The sequence below is a fragment of the Carassius gibelio genome, chromosome A9 (genome assembly GCF_023724105.1).
Source record: "Carassius gibelio isolate Cgi1373 ecotype wild population from Czech Republic chromosome A9, carGib1.2-hapl.c, whole genome shotgun sequence".
Taxonomy (NCBI): domain Eukaryota; kingdom Metazoa; phylum Chordata; class Actinopteri; order Cypriniformes; family Cyprinidae; genus Carassius; species Carassius gibelio.
In genome coordinates this window covers 14491302-14508265 of record NC_068379.1, presented here as the reverse complement: position 1 = coordinate 14508265, position 16964 = coordinate 14491302, and the positions used below count along the sequence as shown (strand labels likewise).

General features: G+C 43.5%; 1 protein-coding gene across 1 annotated transcript; it reads right to left on the bottom strand.

Moving 5' to 3' along the window:
* Positions 1–480: 480 nt before the first annotated feature.
* Positions 481–16845, bottom strand: LOC128019685 (protein mono-ADP-ribosyltransferase PARP4-like). The gene is made up of 34 exons (XM_052605804.1): positions 16731–16845; positions 16254–16393; positions 15612–15807; positions 15187–15292; positions 14985–15063; positions 14739–14837; positions 14465–14623; positions 14233–14370; positions 13969–14127; positions 13535–13686; positions 13306–13437; positions 10559–10657; positions 10263–10446; positions 9613–9757; positions 9216–9358; positions 8812–8943; positions 8639–8725; positions 8387–8551; positions 8254–8297; positions 7909–7987; positions 7679–7816; positions 7352–7559; positions 7163–7233; positions 6895–7082; positions 6706–6805; positions 6421–6591; positions 5636–5716; positions 5449–5529; positions 5257–5352; positions 2484–2627; positions 1570–2370; positions 1379–1481; positions 864–996; positions 481–781 (listed from the first exon to the last, which is right to left on the bottom strand). Exons 2-34 carry the CDS (start codon positions 16377–16379, stop codon positions 580–582), a joined length of 4941 nt encoding a protein of 1646 aa, XP_052461764.1. The 5' UTR covers positions 16380–16393; positions 16731–16845; the 3' UTR covers positions 481–579.
* Between the last annotated feature and the right edge of the window lie 119 nt (positions 16846–16964).

Below are 16964 nucleotides of genomic sequence, written 5' to 3'. Positions count from 1 at the left end.
ATGTCACCAATATTTAAAATATAGAGTAGTTTCGATATATTTGATAACTGCTCTCATCTGCAACAGTGTGTGTGTGTGTGTGTGTGTGTGTGTGTGACGATTACAGAACAGAAGACATTCTGTGAACGGTTGTGCTTGAGATGCTAATATTTTTACTGTAACAATATATTTATCTTTATTTTATTTAGTTTATTTAAAAAAGACAGCACATGCAGTAAAACAGTAAAACATTTCACAACTAAAATTAAATTTTTATGATAAAACAACATACAGCATCATAATCATAGTTAATGTAATGAACATCAGTGTGAATTTGAGGAGAAATGACTTCAAATGGCCACTAAAAATCACATTGACAATTGTCTGAACAAAATAGTTCAGAAAAAAAGGTTCTAGCAAAAAGGGCACTTTTTTTTTAATATTTTCTTTTAAATGCAATGAAATTCAAGCATCTTATTAAGTTCAGGTGTCCAAATATAATTTTGAGTCTCATAAAGACATTTATTAAGCAAGCAATATTAGGCAAACTGCAAAGTGAAGCAGCAACTGTCAATGAAGAGGGAAGTGTCTGTCCAGTTTCTACATGACTGATACACCTGTACGTCTCTCCAGAACAGGTCTGAGTGGGGAATATGGGTGTGGAGAATCACAGCCCAGTAGTTGACGTGTAGATGATTCCCAATCCCAGCCGATCTCCAGCCTGCTGCACACACACGGATACTGTCTGTCTGTCCGGCAGGCCCAGTCCACGGCCCTCTTCACTGCTTCCCAGTACATCGGTCTGAATGGAGAAGAGTACAAAGTCATGGACACCAAAAATATAAGAGTAAATCACTGCGCTGCATGAGGACGTGAGCTGGTACCTGGGCTCCTGGGACTCTTTCAGCCGGAGGAGAGACTCGAGCAGCTGTCCCACTGCCAGCTTCTTCACCCGGATCAGCTGCAGCACCAGCAGAGTCGCCACCAGCCTCAGAATGTCAGCATGAGCCTTCACACCTGACACACAAAACATCTGACTGATTAACTGATTCACAATGACAAACTGAGCCTCGAAAATAAAGATTAGATTATTTGAAACTATATTCAGATTCAGCCTGATGCATACTGCACTTTAAACAGGAAAGCACTTTCTCAGTCTAGAGAGCTTTACTGTGATTGGATGGTGTTACACAGTAAAGGCACAGGTGTTTTTCTCAGTCTGTCTGGAAACAGTTGTGCTCACAAGGTACATATGGCACCTACATGCCACATATGAACAAACTGTGATTGGTTGCTTTACGTGTCAGTCAGATGTCTCTTCCTGTCTAAATGAGCGGTTCTTGTCAAGAATAATCTGCAATATGGACCAGACCAGAAACAAGCATGTAAAAAATCTCACCAAAAGAGCGGATGCCTTTCTCCTTAAGGAAGACATTGGCAAAAAAGTCTATGTCCAGGTTGAGGAAGCTGCTCAGCCTGTCAGTGCACTCCCAGTATCCATCCTGTATCCAAACACAACGCATATGTTTAAATCCCCTCAAACATTTACATACTGTATATAATCTAGTGTTTTAAATCATGTGTAAACACCTCATGCTGAAGTTCAAACAGCTCATTCCAAGCCACTGTGTGACGTCTGCTCATTCGTTTTAACAATTTGTTTTTTTTTAGACCAAGTTTCATTTGTAGTGCTACAGGGGCCGAGGAACCAAAATCTGCAAATTCAGGAGGAGCTGAGGGATAATGCGGGGTGGCAGAATAATTGATTTGAATTGCACTTATGGGAGAAGGCTCACAGGAGGCAAGCCGGGAGCGGAAGCGGGAAGGGGGAGTGGCACACTTTTTGCTCACGGAGCCACTTAAGGGCACACTGAAAACAGATACTTGAGGTTCCACTGAGTCATGTAGATGGACACCACGAATACGGTGAGGATGGGAAGCACCCATTGAAGAACCAACAGGAGTCATGCATGTCAGGGAATCAAGGTCGTAATATAAGGAACGATATATATCTGCCTCAAAGTTACAGGGAAGGTCCAGGAGAAGAGGCATTGAGGCATTATCCTGGCAGGCACCTGGTGGGGCAAGCCTGTTGCTCATGGAGGCACCACCAAGAGGAGGAGAAAGTTTTTTAGCCATACAGATATTTTCCACTGGTCTTTCCCATCGATGATAAGCTTTAGGTCTGGTGGCACGGCGACGGGGAAACATTGCACTCTTTCTGCATCTGATACCACGGGTGATATCTTCAAAAGAAGAACAATATGCTTCTTCTGTAAACTCAATCATTTCATTTTCATCCTTTGAATTATCACCATCATCATCATCAAAACAGTTTGCTACAAGAGCAGAAGTTGGGTAGAAGCTACTGTGACATTCCATTAAATCCATCTGAAAAAAAAGTAAACTCTTGTGAATAGTTTGGAGCTGAATACTGAATGATGCCAATTTTTTATGCTACATTAAATAACAGTTGTAAAAGACCATTTTGTTGTTACCCATACATCATCATCTTCAGCAGCAATAATATGCACAGCTTCAGTCTCCAGCTTCTCTTCAGTCCAGCCCATGTATGGTAAAATATCCACATCCTCTTCTGATATGATTTTAGGAATATCTGTGAATCCAGTGTCAAGCTCATTCTGGTCCTGCAAAGAGCAAATGAAGACATTAGTTGGTATCTTTAATTGTAACTCCGTTTACGATGATTCACAAAAAATGAAAATTACTTTGATTCTGCCTTTTTGTGAAAAAAAAAGAGATTTCCTGAGTGTATGGATTTTTCTTTATTATTTTTGAGTGAACTATTTATTATAATGGCAAAACTACAAGACATAGATAAAACATGAAAAACGTCTCGGTTACGTATGGTAACCCTCGTTCCCTGAAGGAGGGAACGGAGACGCCAAGTCGGATGACCGACGAATATGGGATATCGCTTCGATAGACCAATCTACTTTGAGTGTAAACTAAACGAGCCAATGCACATTGGCATGCAATTATTGCATCCAGCTGCCGCTGATCACTGCGTGAGTATAAGAGAGCAGCAAGTGCAATGCATACCAGTTTTTCGCTGAGGAGCCGAGCCAGGAACCCGGCAGCTCAGTGGCGGTACAGCAACCATGGCGACGGGACGTGGCGTCTCCGTTCCCTCCTTCAGGGAACGAGGGTTACCATACGTAACCGAGACGTTCCCTTTCAGTCGGTCACTCTCGACGCCACGTCGGATGACAGACGAATATGGGATCCCTATCAAAGCGCCATGGGTGCTGCCCCTTCCAGTGCCCTGTGCGAGCCGCCTGCGCCCCTATTAGGTGTAGGCCGGGGCTCAGAACAAGTAGCTCCACTCACCATTGTCAAAGCACTACCTCACTGGGTGAGATTGGATAACACTGGGAAAACGTACCCGGTCCGCTTGGAGCCGGGACGCTGCGGAAGCCCCATCCTTCCCGAAGGAGGTCTCGGAGGCAAATACACATATAGCATCCGTTTAGGAGTATACAGAGAAATTTGAGGTGATTAAAACCCTCTTGGGAAGGCAGAAGTCTGCCGGGGAAACACGGGCTCTAAGGCTATACCGTGGACTATACACATACGAGTACCGCTTAGGTCTCAATCTGGAGCCCAGCCTTCCATGGTTCTCACGGATTCATCATGAAGGCCTGGCGCCGGACGTTCCGCTGCGTCCAGCTGCCTAGGGGATGGAGGATCTCAACATGGTCTACAGTACGGACACTCTGGAGCAGTTTTAGCAAGCCGACACTAACCGGGGCCTCTCAGTGCCACTACCCGTTTGAGGTGAGAACACAGGAGGATACCGGCTCTACACGAAGGCTATAGAACCTAGCGAACGTGTTAGGGGTCGCCCAGTGCGCAGCTCTACAAATATCTGTCAGCGAGGCGCTACGAGCCAGCGCCCAGGAGGATGCAACACTTCTAGTTGAGTGAGCTCGCAACCTGAACGGCAGGGCACATCCTGAGCCTGATAAGCCAGGGTTATGGCATCCACAGTCCAGTGGGCCATCCTCTGCTTAGAGACGGCATTCCCCTTCTGCCGGCCTCCGTAACAGACAAAGAGCTGGTCTGAGGTCCTGAAGCTTTGCGTCCGGTCCACGTAGCACTGCTGTTGACCACTAATGTGGACATCGCACGACCCAGCGAACGCACGGTGACCTTCATCGCTCAAAACGCAAGGTCAATGGCGGTTCGGAGCTCTTCCAGAAGCGCTGGATCGTGACCACCCTCGTGCAGGTCTTTCAGTGCCTTAGCCTTGTGCACCTGCAGTAACGCCATAGCGTGTAAGGCGGAAGCAGCTTCCCCGCAAGCCAGATAGGCACTGCCGGTCAGACCAGACGAGTGCCTACAGGCCCGGGAAAGGAGCACCGAGTCTCCACGCCAGGAGGCGGCAGACTTAGGACACAATTGCATCACTACCGCCCGCTCCACCGACGGGATTCCTGAATACCCCTTCGCTGCACCGCCCTCGAGGGTGGTGAGGGAGGAGGAGCCCACCGGCTGGATTCTGGCAGTAAAAGATGCCATCCACGACTTGGTGAGCTCGTCATGCACTTCCGGAAAGAAAGGAACTGGGGTGGGGCGCTGAGAACCAGCGCGCACCACCCCGAGAAACCAATCATCCAGCCGTGAGGGCTCGGGACGCGGTGGGGGATTCCACTCGAGCCCTACCCTCTCGGCGGCCCGGGAAAGCATAGCTGCCACTTCGGAATCCGAATCAGGCTTTGTCACCATCCCAGAGGACTGTAGCGCAGCCGAACCGTGATCCGACAGCTCTCCCTCCGATGCTGAGATCGACATCTGGTCGGGGGGAGTCCCACTGGATACCGCTGGTACGCTCCTTGAAGAGGGCCCAGCGCGTTCCGTGGGTTGCTCCACTGGATCCGAGGTGCTAGAGGAGTGGTGGTCCCCAGAGGGTTGGTTCCCTGCGGGGTTTGCCACCACTGTGACACTCAAACCACTCGCGCTACTGCCGGAAGTGGTTCTCGTCTGTCGGCCGCCAGAACGAGTCCCAGATCGCGGCCGCGGCAACGGGACTCCGCCCCCTTAAAGGTATATATATATACACTGTATATTTATTTTATTTATACATACTGGTGTTGAAAAACTCTTATTAGTCAACCACCAGCCGAGATGTAAATGTTGTATTTTTGAGGACAACAATAAGATACTCAATAAAGACTTGGCATTAATTTTGAAACTGGATATTTTTCAATTTTAGATTATGATTAGCATCTGTCCCTACATTAGCAGTAATCGTACCCTCTCTTCAATGGCGACAAAACTTGTGAACTGGGACAAGATGGAGAACTCTTTACTGAGCTCAATGATGTAGGACTTCAGCTCTGCTTTCTTCCCCTGATAGAAAAGAGAAAAAAGACAGCAAGTCAAGTTCTTCTGTTAGAAAATCTGACAGTTATAAAAAAATGACCATTGTGTAGCCAAATATTGTACCTCGTGTTCTGCCTCACTGTTGCCTAGAATGCCATCTTCATAGTCTCTGATGATCGCTCTTGCTGTTAACTTGTGAAGGAACTACACACACACACACACACACACACACACACACACACACACTTCTAACTCCTGATGAATAACTGATGAGGTTTCAGATTATATGAAGTATTTAACGCTGACTCACAGTTCCTTTTGTCTTTTGTAGTTCTGTGGTGGAAACCATGGTTTTGATCTCTTGTCCACTCAAATCACCAAACAGTGTGGCCTAAACGAGTAAATATTACACAATTCAAAGCAATGAATGAACACACAAACAGCTGGGCAAATCAGCTAAAATATATTACAATACAATATTTTACAGCCTTGATTTACTTTAACACAGTGGTCCTGATAAATCATATGTTTTTAAACACTGTAGTTAAGTAGATTCAATGAAAATATTAATTTAAAACCTGCAAATCAGTAAAAATCTAGTTTAAAATAATTAAGGCATGTTTTGCACACTGCTGGTTACTTAATAAAAAAAACTATATGAAGAATGATATTTAATTATTTTCATTTATTATATGCACCAATCAGGGGACTAGAACTGGAACACAAATTTACATAAAAGATTTCCAAACCCCACCAAATGCCACTGGCAAATATAAAAGTAATCTCTAAAATATTTTTATGTATCAATACATACCTGATGCATCTAGATGCAGTCTGCATGATAATTTTTCAGTGATTATGTAAATGAATTGTTGATTTAATTTTACATCAATTCATTGAAACAAATTGAACTTATTAAAAAAAATGAATAATAAAAAAAAATACCAATTATAACTGTAACACTGAAGAAACACTAAAATTACCACTACATTCATGATGTTGCTTAATTTTATTGTGAATATTCAATATATGACCCATTCGTTCAAACAACTACAATAAGTTACAAAGCAGTTTAATAAAGTACAGTCTGTGTACCTGAGTGCAGTGTGGCACAAAGCCGTACACCAAAGAGTGACAGTCACTGAAGAGGGCGTGAAGCTGTGAAGGGGCTTGAACAGGACGGGGCGCTGTGGGACTAAACTGCTGCCACTTCACTGCCACTGATCTGCAGCCTGGAGACTCCATACGCTCAACCTGAGCACGCACCTGAAATTACCCACAAATCTCTTCAACTCAAGCCTCAGACTGGCCCATATTGCAAAGATTATCTTTCCCTTTTAAGTTATTAAAAAAACTAAACAAATAAAGAGCGTTACTCACTTTCTCTGTCCAAGTGTGTTTCATCTTTGTGTCAAAAAATTCATATGTTCCTCCACCTGCCTGAGCCAAAGCTCTGAGCATATGACGATTGGCTGTCAAGCTAGACAAACACAAACACAATCAAACTGCAGGTTCAGAAATTCATTGGAAGTGAAGGAGAAAAATAAAGGGATTTGTTTAAAGGCAGACCTGAGTCCGCAGGTGAAGAGGCGCGTGTGGCAGGAGTTTTCTCGGACCAGCTGTAGGGTCAGAGGCTGGTTCTGAACATGTCCATCAGAGAGCAGCAGGATGTTCCTCACACCCCGGCAGGGAGGCAGCAGACTCAGGATCCGGAGAGGCCGCCACAGATCAGTGCTGCCACCAGAGCCGCTACACGACTGAAGAGAGGGAAAATGCAATGAGACGCAAAGGAACTGAGATTCAGAACCATCTTTAATCATTTTTAAACATTCCTCACCATAATAAACTTTCTGGCTGCTTCAGATGCCTCAAATAAAGGCAATGGTGCAGGAAACGCTTCCTTGTAATCTGTAAAAACACACATTTACCCACAATGCTTCACTCTGATCACAAGAATAATAGAGAAATGAAAATGTCCACGTGATGCTCGATAAAACAAAATCAGATAGTTTCAGTGAGCACTAACCAGTGCTGAAAGAGATGATGTTGATCTTCAGTGAGTGATCCAGAGATTTGAGGACTTGAAGGGCAATCCTGCGAGCGTTTAGCATGGCGTCTCCCCGCATGGACTTGGAGGAGTCCAGTAGAATGACCACATCGCTCACACTGGACGGACCTCCAGAGCTGGACACCCCGATTGACTTAAAGTCAGGATAAAACACCAGCATGCAGGCCTGCAGAGATCAGATCAGAATCAGTCTTCATTATTGTCACGGTGCCTAAGATTTTTGTCTGCAATATGCTGATAAATATCCAGGACACAGAAAAACAGATTAAAATCATATTTCTTTACCTGACTATCTTTATCCGGATGGTTCTCGACCCACATCCTGGGCATGTGGATATTAGAAAGACTGAAGGACACCTGTAACCCTTCAGATCCCAGAGTCTGTCCCGGTAACGTGCTGATCACTGCCTTACAGTCTGTCCTCTGAGTGGAGAAAACACTAAGGCTGTTAATATGGGTCACAAACGATTGTTTCTTTTACTTCAGAAAATACAGTATTTAGTCAAATTAATAACCTTGGTTTTGATGCGGTGTGAAGAGCTCAAGTTGATGATCTCATAAGGCATTTCAATCGACATAGACAGAGAAAACTCTCTGAAGAAAGAGAGAGGGAACAAATCAAAGAGAGTTACAACAACCCTGTGCCTTATTTAGTGACCATCCACAGTTCAACTAGACCAGGTGCTACTGTATATAAAGCATGATGTTATAAAGGTTAAAGGTTAAGTGTTAAATTATGTTAAAAGATGTGACATGCTACATTAAATAATTGTCTTCTATATTGTTACTCATCAGCAGATGCAGTTTTAGTAAATCTTTAGTGAATTTCTCTGTGATTTCTCCAGCGTTTGAGATCTCACCCCTCTGACTGAAGCTCCGTCACACCAATCTTTTCAACAGTTGCCTGAAATGCAACACAACTGTCAGTCAAAACACTGCAACAATCATCAGGCCAAACAGGATTTTAAACAGAGTGACAAAGGCCCGTCATACCTGAGTTGTCTGATTAAGGGCTGCGCTCTGTTGCCATGGTGCCACGCTGCCGGACAGTGAGAAGATTATAGAGCCTGATCTGACCAGCAGCTCAGTGATGAACGTCACTTTGATCAGAACTGTGGCTCCAGGAGGAAGATTCCCCACACTGATAGTAAATACATCCTGTCTCACAGAAACACATGACCTTAAAGAAACTTTCTGATACATTTTCACACATACGTCAGCTCCGGATCAGTTACAGTAACTCACAGGAGCATCCTGGTCCATCAGGTATGCTCCATGGCCTTTCTCTATGGCTTGCTTGTACTCCTTACGAGCCTGCTCTTTTTCCTTTACCTACAGGACAAAAAGAGACATTGAAATTGATGAGAAAGAGGTTGAAAAGCAGAGATTTTATTTGATAAATTCTGAATGATTTGCACCTTTCCAATGACGTGTTTTCCATCGATAAAGGCTTCAAATCCACACACTGCTGCCGTCTCCTCCAGTGGAAAGACATACTTTGCTTCAATGGGAACAGCACTCTGGTTTGTGTAGGTCTGAAAAATGATGACCTGGTAAAAGTGGAGACAAAGTTAGGGTTGTGTTTTGAAATTATAATTAATTGTTCTGGTCTACATGGAATTTCATTATCTGTCTTTTAGTTTGTTAATTCTGTTGCTTCTTATTTCTTCCCATGTCTTTTTTTTCCAGTAGTCACTGCCTTGTTCTAGTTTCAGTTTATTAGGTTTGATTACCCATCTTGTACTTCTATATGTGAAGAAGTCCTTTATCTCGCTCATTTCTTTTAAATTCCACACCGCAGTCCACTGCTGTAGCATCATACCTGACACAGCAGGTCCATCAGTTTGCACTTCACATTGACAGCCTGTAGAGGAAGTTTCTGACCACTGCTGTCCAGCAAACCTGCGTTCATCTCCTCTAGAGGATTCTTAGTGGACTCCAAACCCTCACCGTCATCACTGGACACTAAAAATACACAATCACACAAAACCACTGAGGAATTTAAGAACAAAATTTATATCATTTAGTTTCATAGAAAAACAGATATCCCTGAGGAATCTGTCACATCTCCATGTCAAAGTGCACTATTATCATAAAGAGTTGTCCATTTAGGAATTTGTCCATTATTATATAAAAGTGGAGTGCTGCAAACAATGTTATGCTGGTCTCATATAAAAGCTGGTCTCTCTCAGCATGTCCTGTTCACGGATGTTACTCACAGACATCAGCAGTTGTGTCCGTGATCTGCATGAGCTGAGTGTTAATATGAGGCTGGAACTCTTTTAACTCGTCCCCCTCCAGACTGTACTGGACCACATACTTCATTCTGATCTGCTCTGTGTTATAGACGACAAACTCATCATCCTGTCAAATATAAAAACACAAACGCAAGAGTCACACCAGAGCCCAAAACACAAGCAGAAAATTTAAAGCTGCAGTTGGTAACTTTTGATGCTCTAGCGGTTAATAAACAGAACTGCTTGCGTGTTGCGAAGAACATTGTAGCCGGATCTACTTCTCTCTGTTTATGTCTATGACGAATCACAAAGGTACTGGGTTACTCCGCCGTGGTACCCCTGAAGCAATCTTAAATAGTCCTAATATAAACACTTATTATAGGTGTACCCTAGTGATTCAGGACAGGCTAAAAACATGGTTTGGAAAATGGATTCATGGTGTACTCGCTTATTATATACATTTTGTATACTTTGAACACAAAAAAAAGTTACGGACCGCAGCTCCGATTGGTTGTTTCTCTTACTGCTCCCGGTAAGAAACAACCAATCAGAGCTGCGGTCCGTAACTTTTTTGTGTTCAAAGTATACAAAATGTATATAATAAGCAAGTACACCATGAGTAAGAAAAGCACCTCAAAGTCAGAGAGTCTGCTGGGAGAGCGGCGGACTCCGTGTACACTGTGACAGCCGTCAGGAGCGCAAGTCAAAGTGGTGTCTTTCTTCAGCAGGTCCTTACACCGACCCAACGCCACTTCACACACCAACAGCAGCCGAGAGCCGTCAGTTACACTGGGCTTGGAGTATTTCACACTAGTCCTTTAACACAGAGAACAAACTTACTGACTGATCTCCAGCTGTCATTAAAATGGATTCATAGTATTTATTAATCTGTTACATGAAGAGATGAGTAATGCTAAAGATAACTGACTTTACAGAGTCACTGAAGTAGATTCCTCCTCCAAGATTCCCGATATCCGTTCTCTCGATCCCATGCTGTTCAACTCCAACCCTGGGCAGCAGCAGACCTCTTTAAAGAAAGTTTGAAAATATATAAATGTACATTAAAAATTAAATTTATGCATTTAGCAGATGCTTTTATCCAAAGCAACTTACAGTTCATTCAGGCTATCAATTTTTACCTATCATTTGTTCCAGGGGAATCAAACCCCCAACCAATAAGGCAATGCTCTACCAATTGATATATATATACAGTACAGACCAAAAGTTTGGACACACCTTCTCATTCAAAGAGTTTTCTTTATGTTTTCTTTATCTATTTTTCTTCATGACTATGAAAATTATAGATTCACACTGAGGGCATCAAAGCTATTAATTAACACATGTGGAATTATATACATAACAAAAAGTGTGAAACAACTGAAAATATGTCATATTGTAGGTTCTTCAAAGTAGCCAACTTTTGCTTTGATAACTGCTTTGCACACTCTTGGCATTCTCTTGATGAGCTTCAAGATGTAGTCACCTGAAATGGTCTTCAACAGTCTTGAAGGAGTTCCCCGAGAGATGCTTAGCACTTATTGGCCCTTTCGCCTTCTGTCTGCGGTCCAGCTCACCCCTAAACCATCTCGATTGGGTTCAGGTCCGGTGACTGTGGAGGCCAGGTCATCTGGCACAGCACCCCATCTGACCCCCGAGCGCAGGCTACCCAAAGATGACGGCCCATGATGACATCGAGACATTTCTTCAGATGTTCAAGGCGATCGCCGTCCGGGAGGCATGGCTCAGCGACGAGTGGGCGCGGATCGTGGTGCCGTTGCTGACGGGAGAAGCGAAACGGGCGTACTTCATGCTTACCCCCGAGCGGAGCGGCTCTTATGAAGAATTGAAAAAGGAAATCTTGGGGCGGGTTGGGCTGTCGCCCATCGGTGCCGCCCAACTATTCCACAACTGGTCCTATAACCCACGGCGGGCCACCCATGCGCAAGTGACCGACTTCTCACACCTCGCCCAACATTGGCTACTGGCAGGGGGTCCCACCGCACACCAGGTAGCGGAGCGCGTTGTAGTAGACCGCCTTCTACGGGACCTTCCCCGCCCTCTCCGGCAGGTGGCCGGTATGCGGAACCCCACCAACATCGATGAGCTGGTGGAGGCCATCGAGCTGGCGGACGCCACCCAACACCGGGAGGATGGGGAACGAGTGATGCCTTTTCCCTGGAGGGTGGTCCAGAAGCGCCGCGTGCCGGAGGGCACCCTGCGACCAGTCGGCAGGCCGCAGTTCCCAGGCCACAGGATGAGCCCATGCCCACCAAAGCTCCTCACTCCCCTGGACGTGCTTGGCTAGCAGGCTGTGCCGTCCACGCCGAAACCCCAAAGGGGGCCCCATGACAACAGTCGAAGATTCAACCAGACCCTGAAGCAGATGCTGCGGCGGGTGGCTGCTGAGGACAAGTGCGACTGGGACAAGATGCTGCCCAATGTCCTCTTTGGCATCTGGGAGGTACCCCAGGAGTCCACCGGGTTCACCCCTTTCAAGCTCCTTTTCAGCCAACAGCCCTGTGGCCTGCTTTATGTCACCCGAGAAGCCTGGGAACAGCAGCCAGACGTCCACCGCTCCACCATCGAGCACGTCTGGGAGATGCGGGAGAGGATTGACAGGGTCATGCCCATCGTCCGGGAGCACCTTGCAAAAGCCCAGCAGGCCCAGCAACGACATTACAACAGGGCTGCCCAGCCACGGGAGTTTCAGCATGGAGACCATATTATGGCTTGGCCCGAGCACTCATCAGCGTCGCCCTGGAAAAAGAGCAGACACACCTGCACCTACTCATTACGGGCTGAGCGGTCACACCTGCAGCCCATTGGAAACGGGCTTTGTAAGCAGCGTCGTCGAACACAGAGGTGAGAGATGTCTCCAGAAGACTCAGCTAACAATTCTCTGTGTTTCCCCTCCAGACAACAGCGTGTGACCGCCAGCCCGCTAAAGACACGAACCTCACAGACCCACACAGCACTGAGCACCAAAGGAGGAAGAGAAAGCACCGGAAACCCCTCACCTTGGCTATTTTTCCCTACACCACCTTAATAAAATCCACCTTTTTGGGGACTTGACCCTTGTGTCATGTGCTTCTTCACCCCGTCACAATATATATATAGAATATATGAATAGACTTTATAAAAAGTAACTTTGTTCAATGTATAATCAAGTATTATATTATATTATATTATATTATATTATATTATATTATATTATATTATATTATATTATATTATATTATATTATATTATATATAAAAAAATGTTTTCATGATTGGTCTATTGTATTTTTTTTTTCTTTTTTTCATTTTCTTGATTGTTAAATTGAGATTAACTTGCCATAATTCAGTGAAGTTAATATTAAATAATAATAATAATAACTATTTAATAACACTGTTCAACGTCATCTTTAGCAAATCTCAAAATGTATGACCATTCATTTGTACATTACGCTCAATTGTACATAAGTGTGTGGGACACTTAAATTCATATGGAGCATTAATTTTTTAAGTTTTTAATATTAGCCAGAAGAAACATGGTTCAACCACAAGCACTGTCTGTCTTCACTTACTGCTCTATGGTACAGTATATATGGTATGTGACAGACACACTGTAGATGTGCGTTGTTTTGTCACTGCATGTAAATAAAGTTTTTTATTTTTAAGAATGTGCTCTTACCGTGACAGTATTCCAACAAAGCTGCTGGAACTAGTGGAGTGGAGGAGGGGTTTAATGTTGCCTAAATCCTCCCTAAACATCTGAAGCTCCACCCCTCTGCTGACACGCAGTATCTGCTGAATCTGAACAGGCCTGTAGTGGATACAAGATTAACACCATCATTTAAAGATGTGTTTTGACATATATTCATGTTTGAACTTCAGACCACAATCATCACAATCAAGCTGACCTGTCCTGAAGCAGTTGAGAGACAACATGAAACTCAGGGTTTTGTGGTGGAACAACCTCAATGCTGCACCTCAGAGCTCGATACTTTCCCAAAGATGAGACCGAGGGGATTCCCAGAGTGGCCTCACTGACATTTACAATATCTCTGATCAGCTGGAGACCACAGAAGAGATAAAAGAGGAAAAAGGTCAAATCTGCACTGCTTTTTAAAAATCCAAATTCATCTACCAAAATCTTCAAGTATATAGGAATTTCATTCAGTATTTGACTATTATTAAAACTAGATAATCATTGTATTAGTTATTTCTTTTTCTTCTAAATCTGTGTGTTAATCAGTAATGATTTATCTATTTTTCAACTGGCTTGGCGTACATCATTACACTCTGATCCTAAAATATATATAATAATTGATATTATAATTGATGTATGTGATACCTGACAAAGGTCTAGTTTCTGAGACACAAGCTTGTGTTTGGAAGGAGGGTCGATCATTCTGAGGGGTAGAAGAGTGTTGACCTCCTCCAGCAGGGCTTTGACTTCATCCTCTTTCTCCGTCTTTTGTGCCTGCAGTAACAATCCCTCCACCCTGCTCACCTGCAACAGCACAGAGCCAATAAACACAGCAGGAGCCATTAGACATACACCACTCCTGACAGCGTCTTTACTGAGCTGTGTGTGGTTATCTAAGCTCCTTCTCACATCATTGAGGCTGATTCTGGAGACAGGGACTGTCAGGATGTTACTAAGGGACCCGAGAGCTTCAGTCCAAACCAGCTCCACGAAGACACCAACTTCCTGTGATAATGTGCTGCAGTTCAGCTTCTCCTCCAACAGCAGCTGCAATCAAAAGAGTGAGCAATTATTTCACATTAAACACACGTTATACACATATCAAATGAATAAAATCAGATCTGCGTTGTGTTTATTTAACCTGCTGCAGGCTGTAGGATGCCAAGCGCTCAACCTCAGGGGGAAGTGTGTGTGTCTTTGTGAATCCCTCTGTCTCCATCTCCTTCATCAGCTGCAGATATGCTTCCACTGCATCTTCAGACGTCACGCAGAACACAAGCTTGTCTTGAACCACAGCGGTCTATAGTGAGAGAAACCCATCACAGTCATCACAAGACAAATTCAGCATCTCCAGCACCATCTGTGACTCCAATCATAACAAGCTGAATTTTAAACAACATTCAGGATCACCAAACCTCAGCTTCACGCAAGACTGAACACAACACACGATACTGCTGGCCTGCTCGGCCTTTGGCACTCTGCAGCTCCAAAACAGACAAAGCCTTGGGTTTGACCTGCAACACACAATCCAACACTTGCAGACATGAAAACACTTTCAAACAGTGGTGCAGTGCTGAAGGCTCATCATACCTTTTATTTATTTATGTTATTTTCTCCCCTGATGTCCACTAATAATGTTAATGTGACTGATGCTCACTCACCCTCTCAAAAACCGAATACTTGGCTACTTGAAAATAAGAAGGAAATTCAGGCAGGCCATGGTCGCCTTCTTTATAAACTCTGCATTGAGTAAATAAAAAGATACAGTCAGGTAAAAAAGCACATCTAAACAAGGACAAGTGCTGTTGAAACTGATAAAAAAGTTGAATGAACTCTGAGACTGACAAAAAAACAAGAGCGCACCTGAACCTGTCAGGACGGGGTCCACCCTTCTCAAGCTCAGTCTTTGTGAGTTCAGTGTGACCTTTGAACTTCTCTTTTTCTAGTTTGTGTGTCGACTCTTTTACCTCTTTATAGGGAAAAAAAAAACATTAGGTCAACCACGCAATAGAAATAAATTGTTAAATCTCACTTTTATAACCCAAATATAACATCAAATACATTTCTCAACAAAAATGCACTGCAACACAAGCAGAAACATACACAAATACAGAAAAACACACACCCACTGTGAGCAAATAAATCTAATCTGGCTGTGACACTCCCATCTGTCAATCCACCTCTTTTAACATCTGATGTAAGTAAATCTTACAGTATCACTCGAGACAAACATCTGTTTTAACAAAGAAAGAAGAGAATTACTTAAACGAGGAACAAGAAAGTCCTACCTGAACAGGGAAGGAATTGAGAGCCGGGATACGCCAGCTGTGGGGCCAAATCATGCACCGTCAAAGGCAGGAGATGCCCTTGGTCCAGACAGCTCCACACATACTGCGTCCCGACCACTGGGATCTGGAGCTTCTGGATGCTGCGCTGCCGGTTACTGCTCAGGTCATTCACACTGCTAGTGACTACAAAAGAGCACTGGAGGAGATAAACGGAGGTCAGAAGATTCACTAAAGCTCTTTAGTGACTCAATAGGACCAAAGAACACTTGTTACATACTTTACGCATTATACAGTAAAGCATAAAATTCAGCTACATCTACATTACAACATAAAATTAGTCAAGCATTAGAGTAGTTACTTCATCACTTTACTTCACCAGAAGTAAAAAAAACAATTGTTCTCAGCGGCTGGCAATAATATGCATCTAGTCTCTGGATTTTAAATGTTGCTGTTGTATTTTTAACTATTTTTATTGAATAGTATCAGAGGGTTCAACAAACCAAATGTTTGTAAATAGTGTAAATGTCATTTAAAACCCAACTCTTTATCTACATGTAAACAAACACTCAGAGTAGCTGCTCTTTTAGTTTTGATAACACAAAAAAAGAAAGATGTTGCGTAACAGTAAAAATGAACAGACACCTCTTTGTTGATGACATATGAGATGTTTCCTCCATTCTCCAGAAGAGCTAGTCTCAGTTTATTCTTCTCTTTAAAAGGCAGATTTTTGACATCTAACACCACAGTACAGTTTTCAAACACTGTCATGGTGCCAGGAGTATCTGCAGGTGTAGAGAAAAGCGATAGAAAGACAAAAAAAAAAAAAAACTGCAATGAATCCTACAGTAAACATAGATCACTGGAAAACTACAAAAATAATATGTTTTCTATTAGTAAGTATCAACAGAAACACTCGAGTAAACTCATGGACTATTCATTAAACAAATCAGATTTATGCACATTATTTATACTGACACACGCTTAAACATGCTACATTTCTCAAGTTACAATCTTTCTGCTGATAGAAAGTAGTTAAACAGACAATAATAATCCAAATCCAGCCGCAGTATTTCTCTCGCTAATGTTGTCATGTCATTATCAGACAGAAGAACATCTTACCGAGGACAAAGTCAGAGTCGAGTGAAAAGTTTAGATTTGAAGAAAATACTGTTAAAGAAGGCGTAAATAATCTGCAGTGAAGAGTTTAGGGAGTTCTTCCTGACTCATGTTTACAGTAAAGACACGCCTCCATTCCTCCCTGAGATACAAACATTAGACGGGCTCCATCCAGTGGACCAAACTGTCCTCACGTGGGGGAAAAAAAACTGGAGAGAATTTGATTGGAGAAACAAT

Coding starts and splice junctions, on each gene's coding strand:
- LOC128019685 (XM_052605804.1), bottom strand. CDS start 16,379: ATGACAGTGTTTGAAAACTGTACTGTGGTGTTAGATGTCAAAAATCTG. Junction 8,552..8,638: donor TGATGGACCAGGATGCTCCT/GTGAGTTACTGT, acceptor TCTGTGAGACAG/GATGTATTTACTATCAGTGT. Junction 5,530..5,635: donor TACAAAAGACAAAAGGAACT/GTGAGTCAGCGT, acceptor GTGTGTGTGTAG/TTCCTTCACAAGTTAACAGC.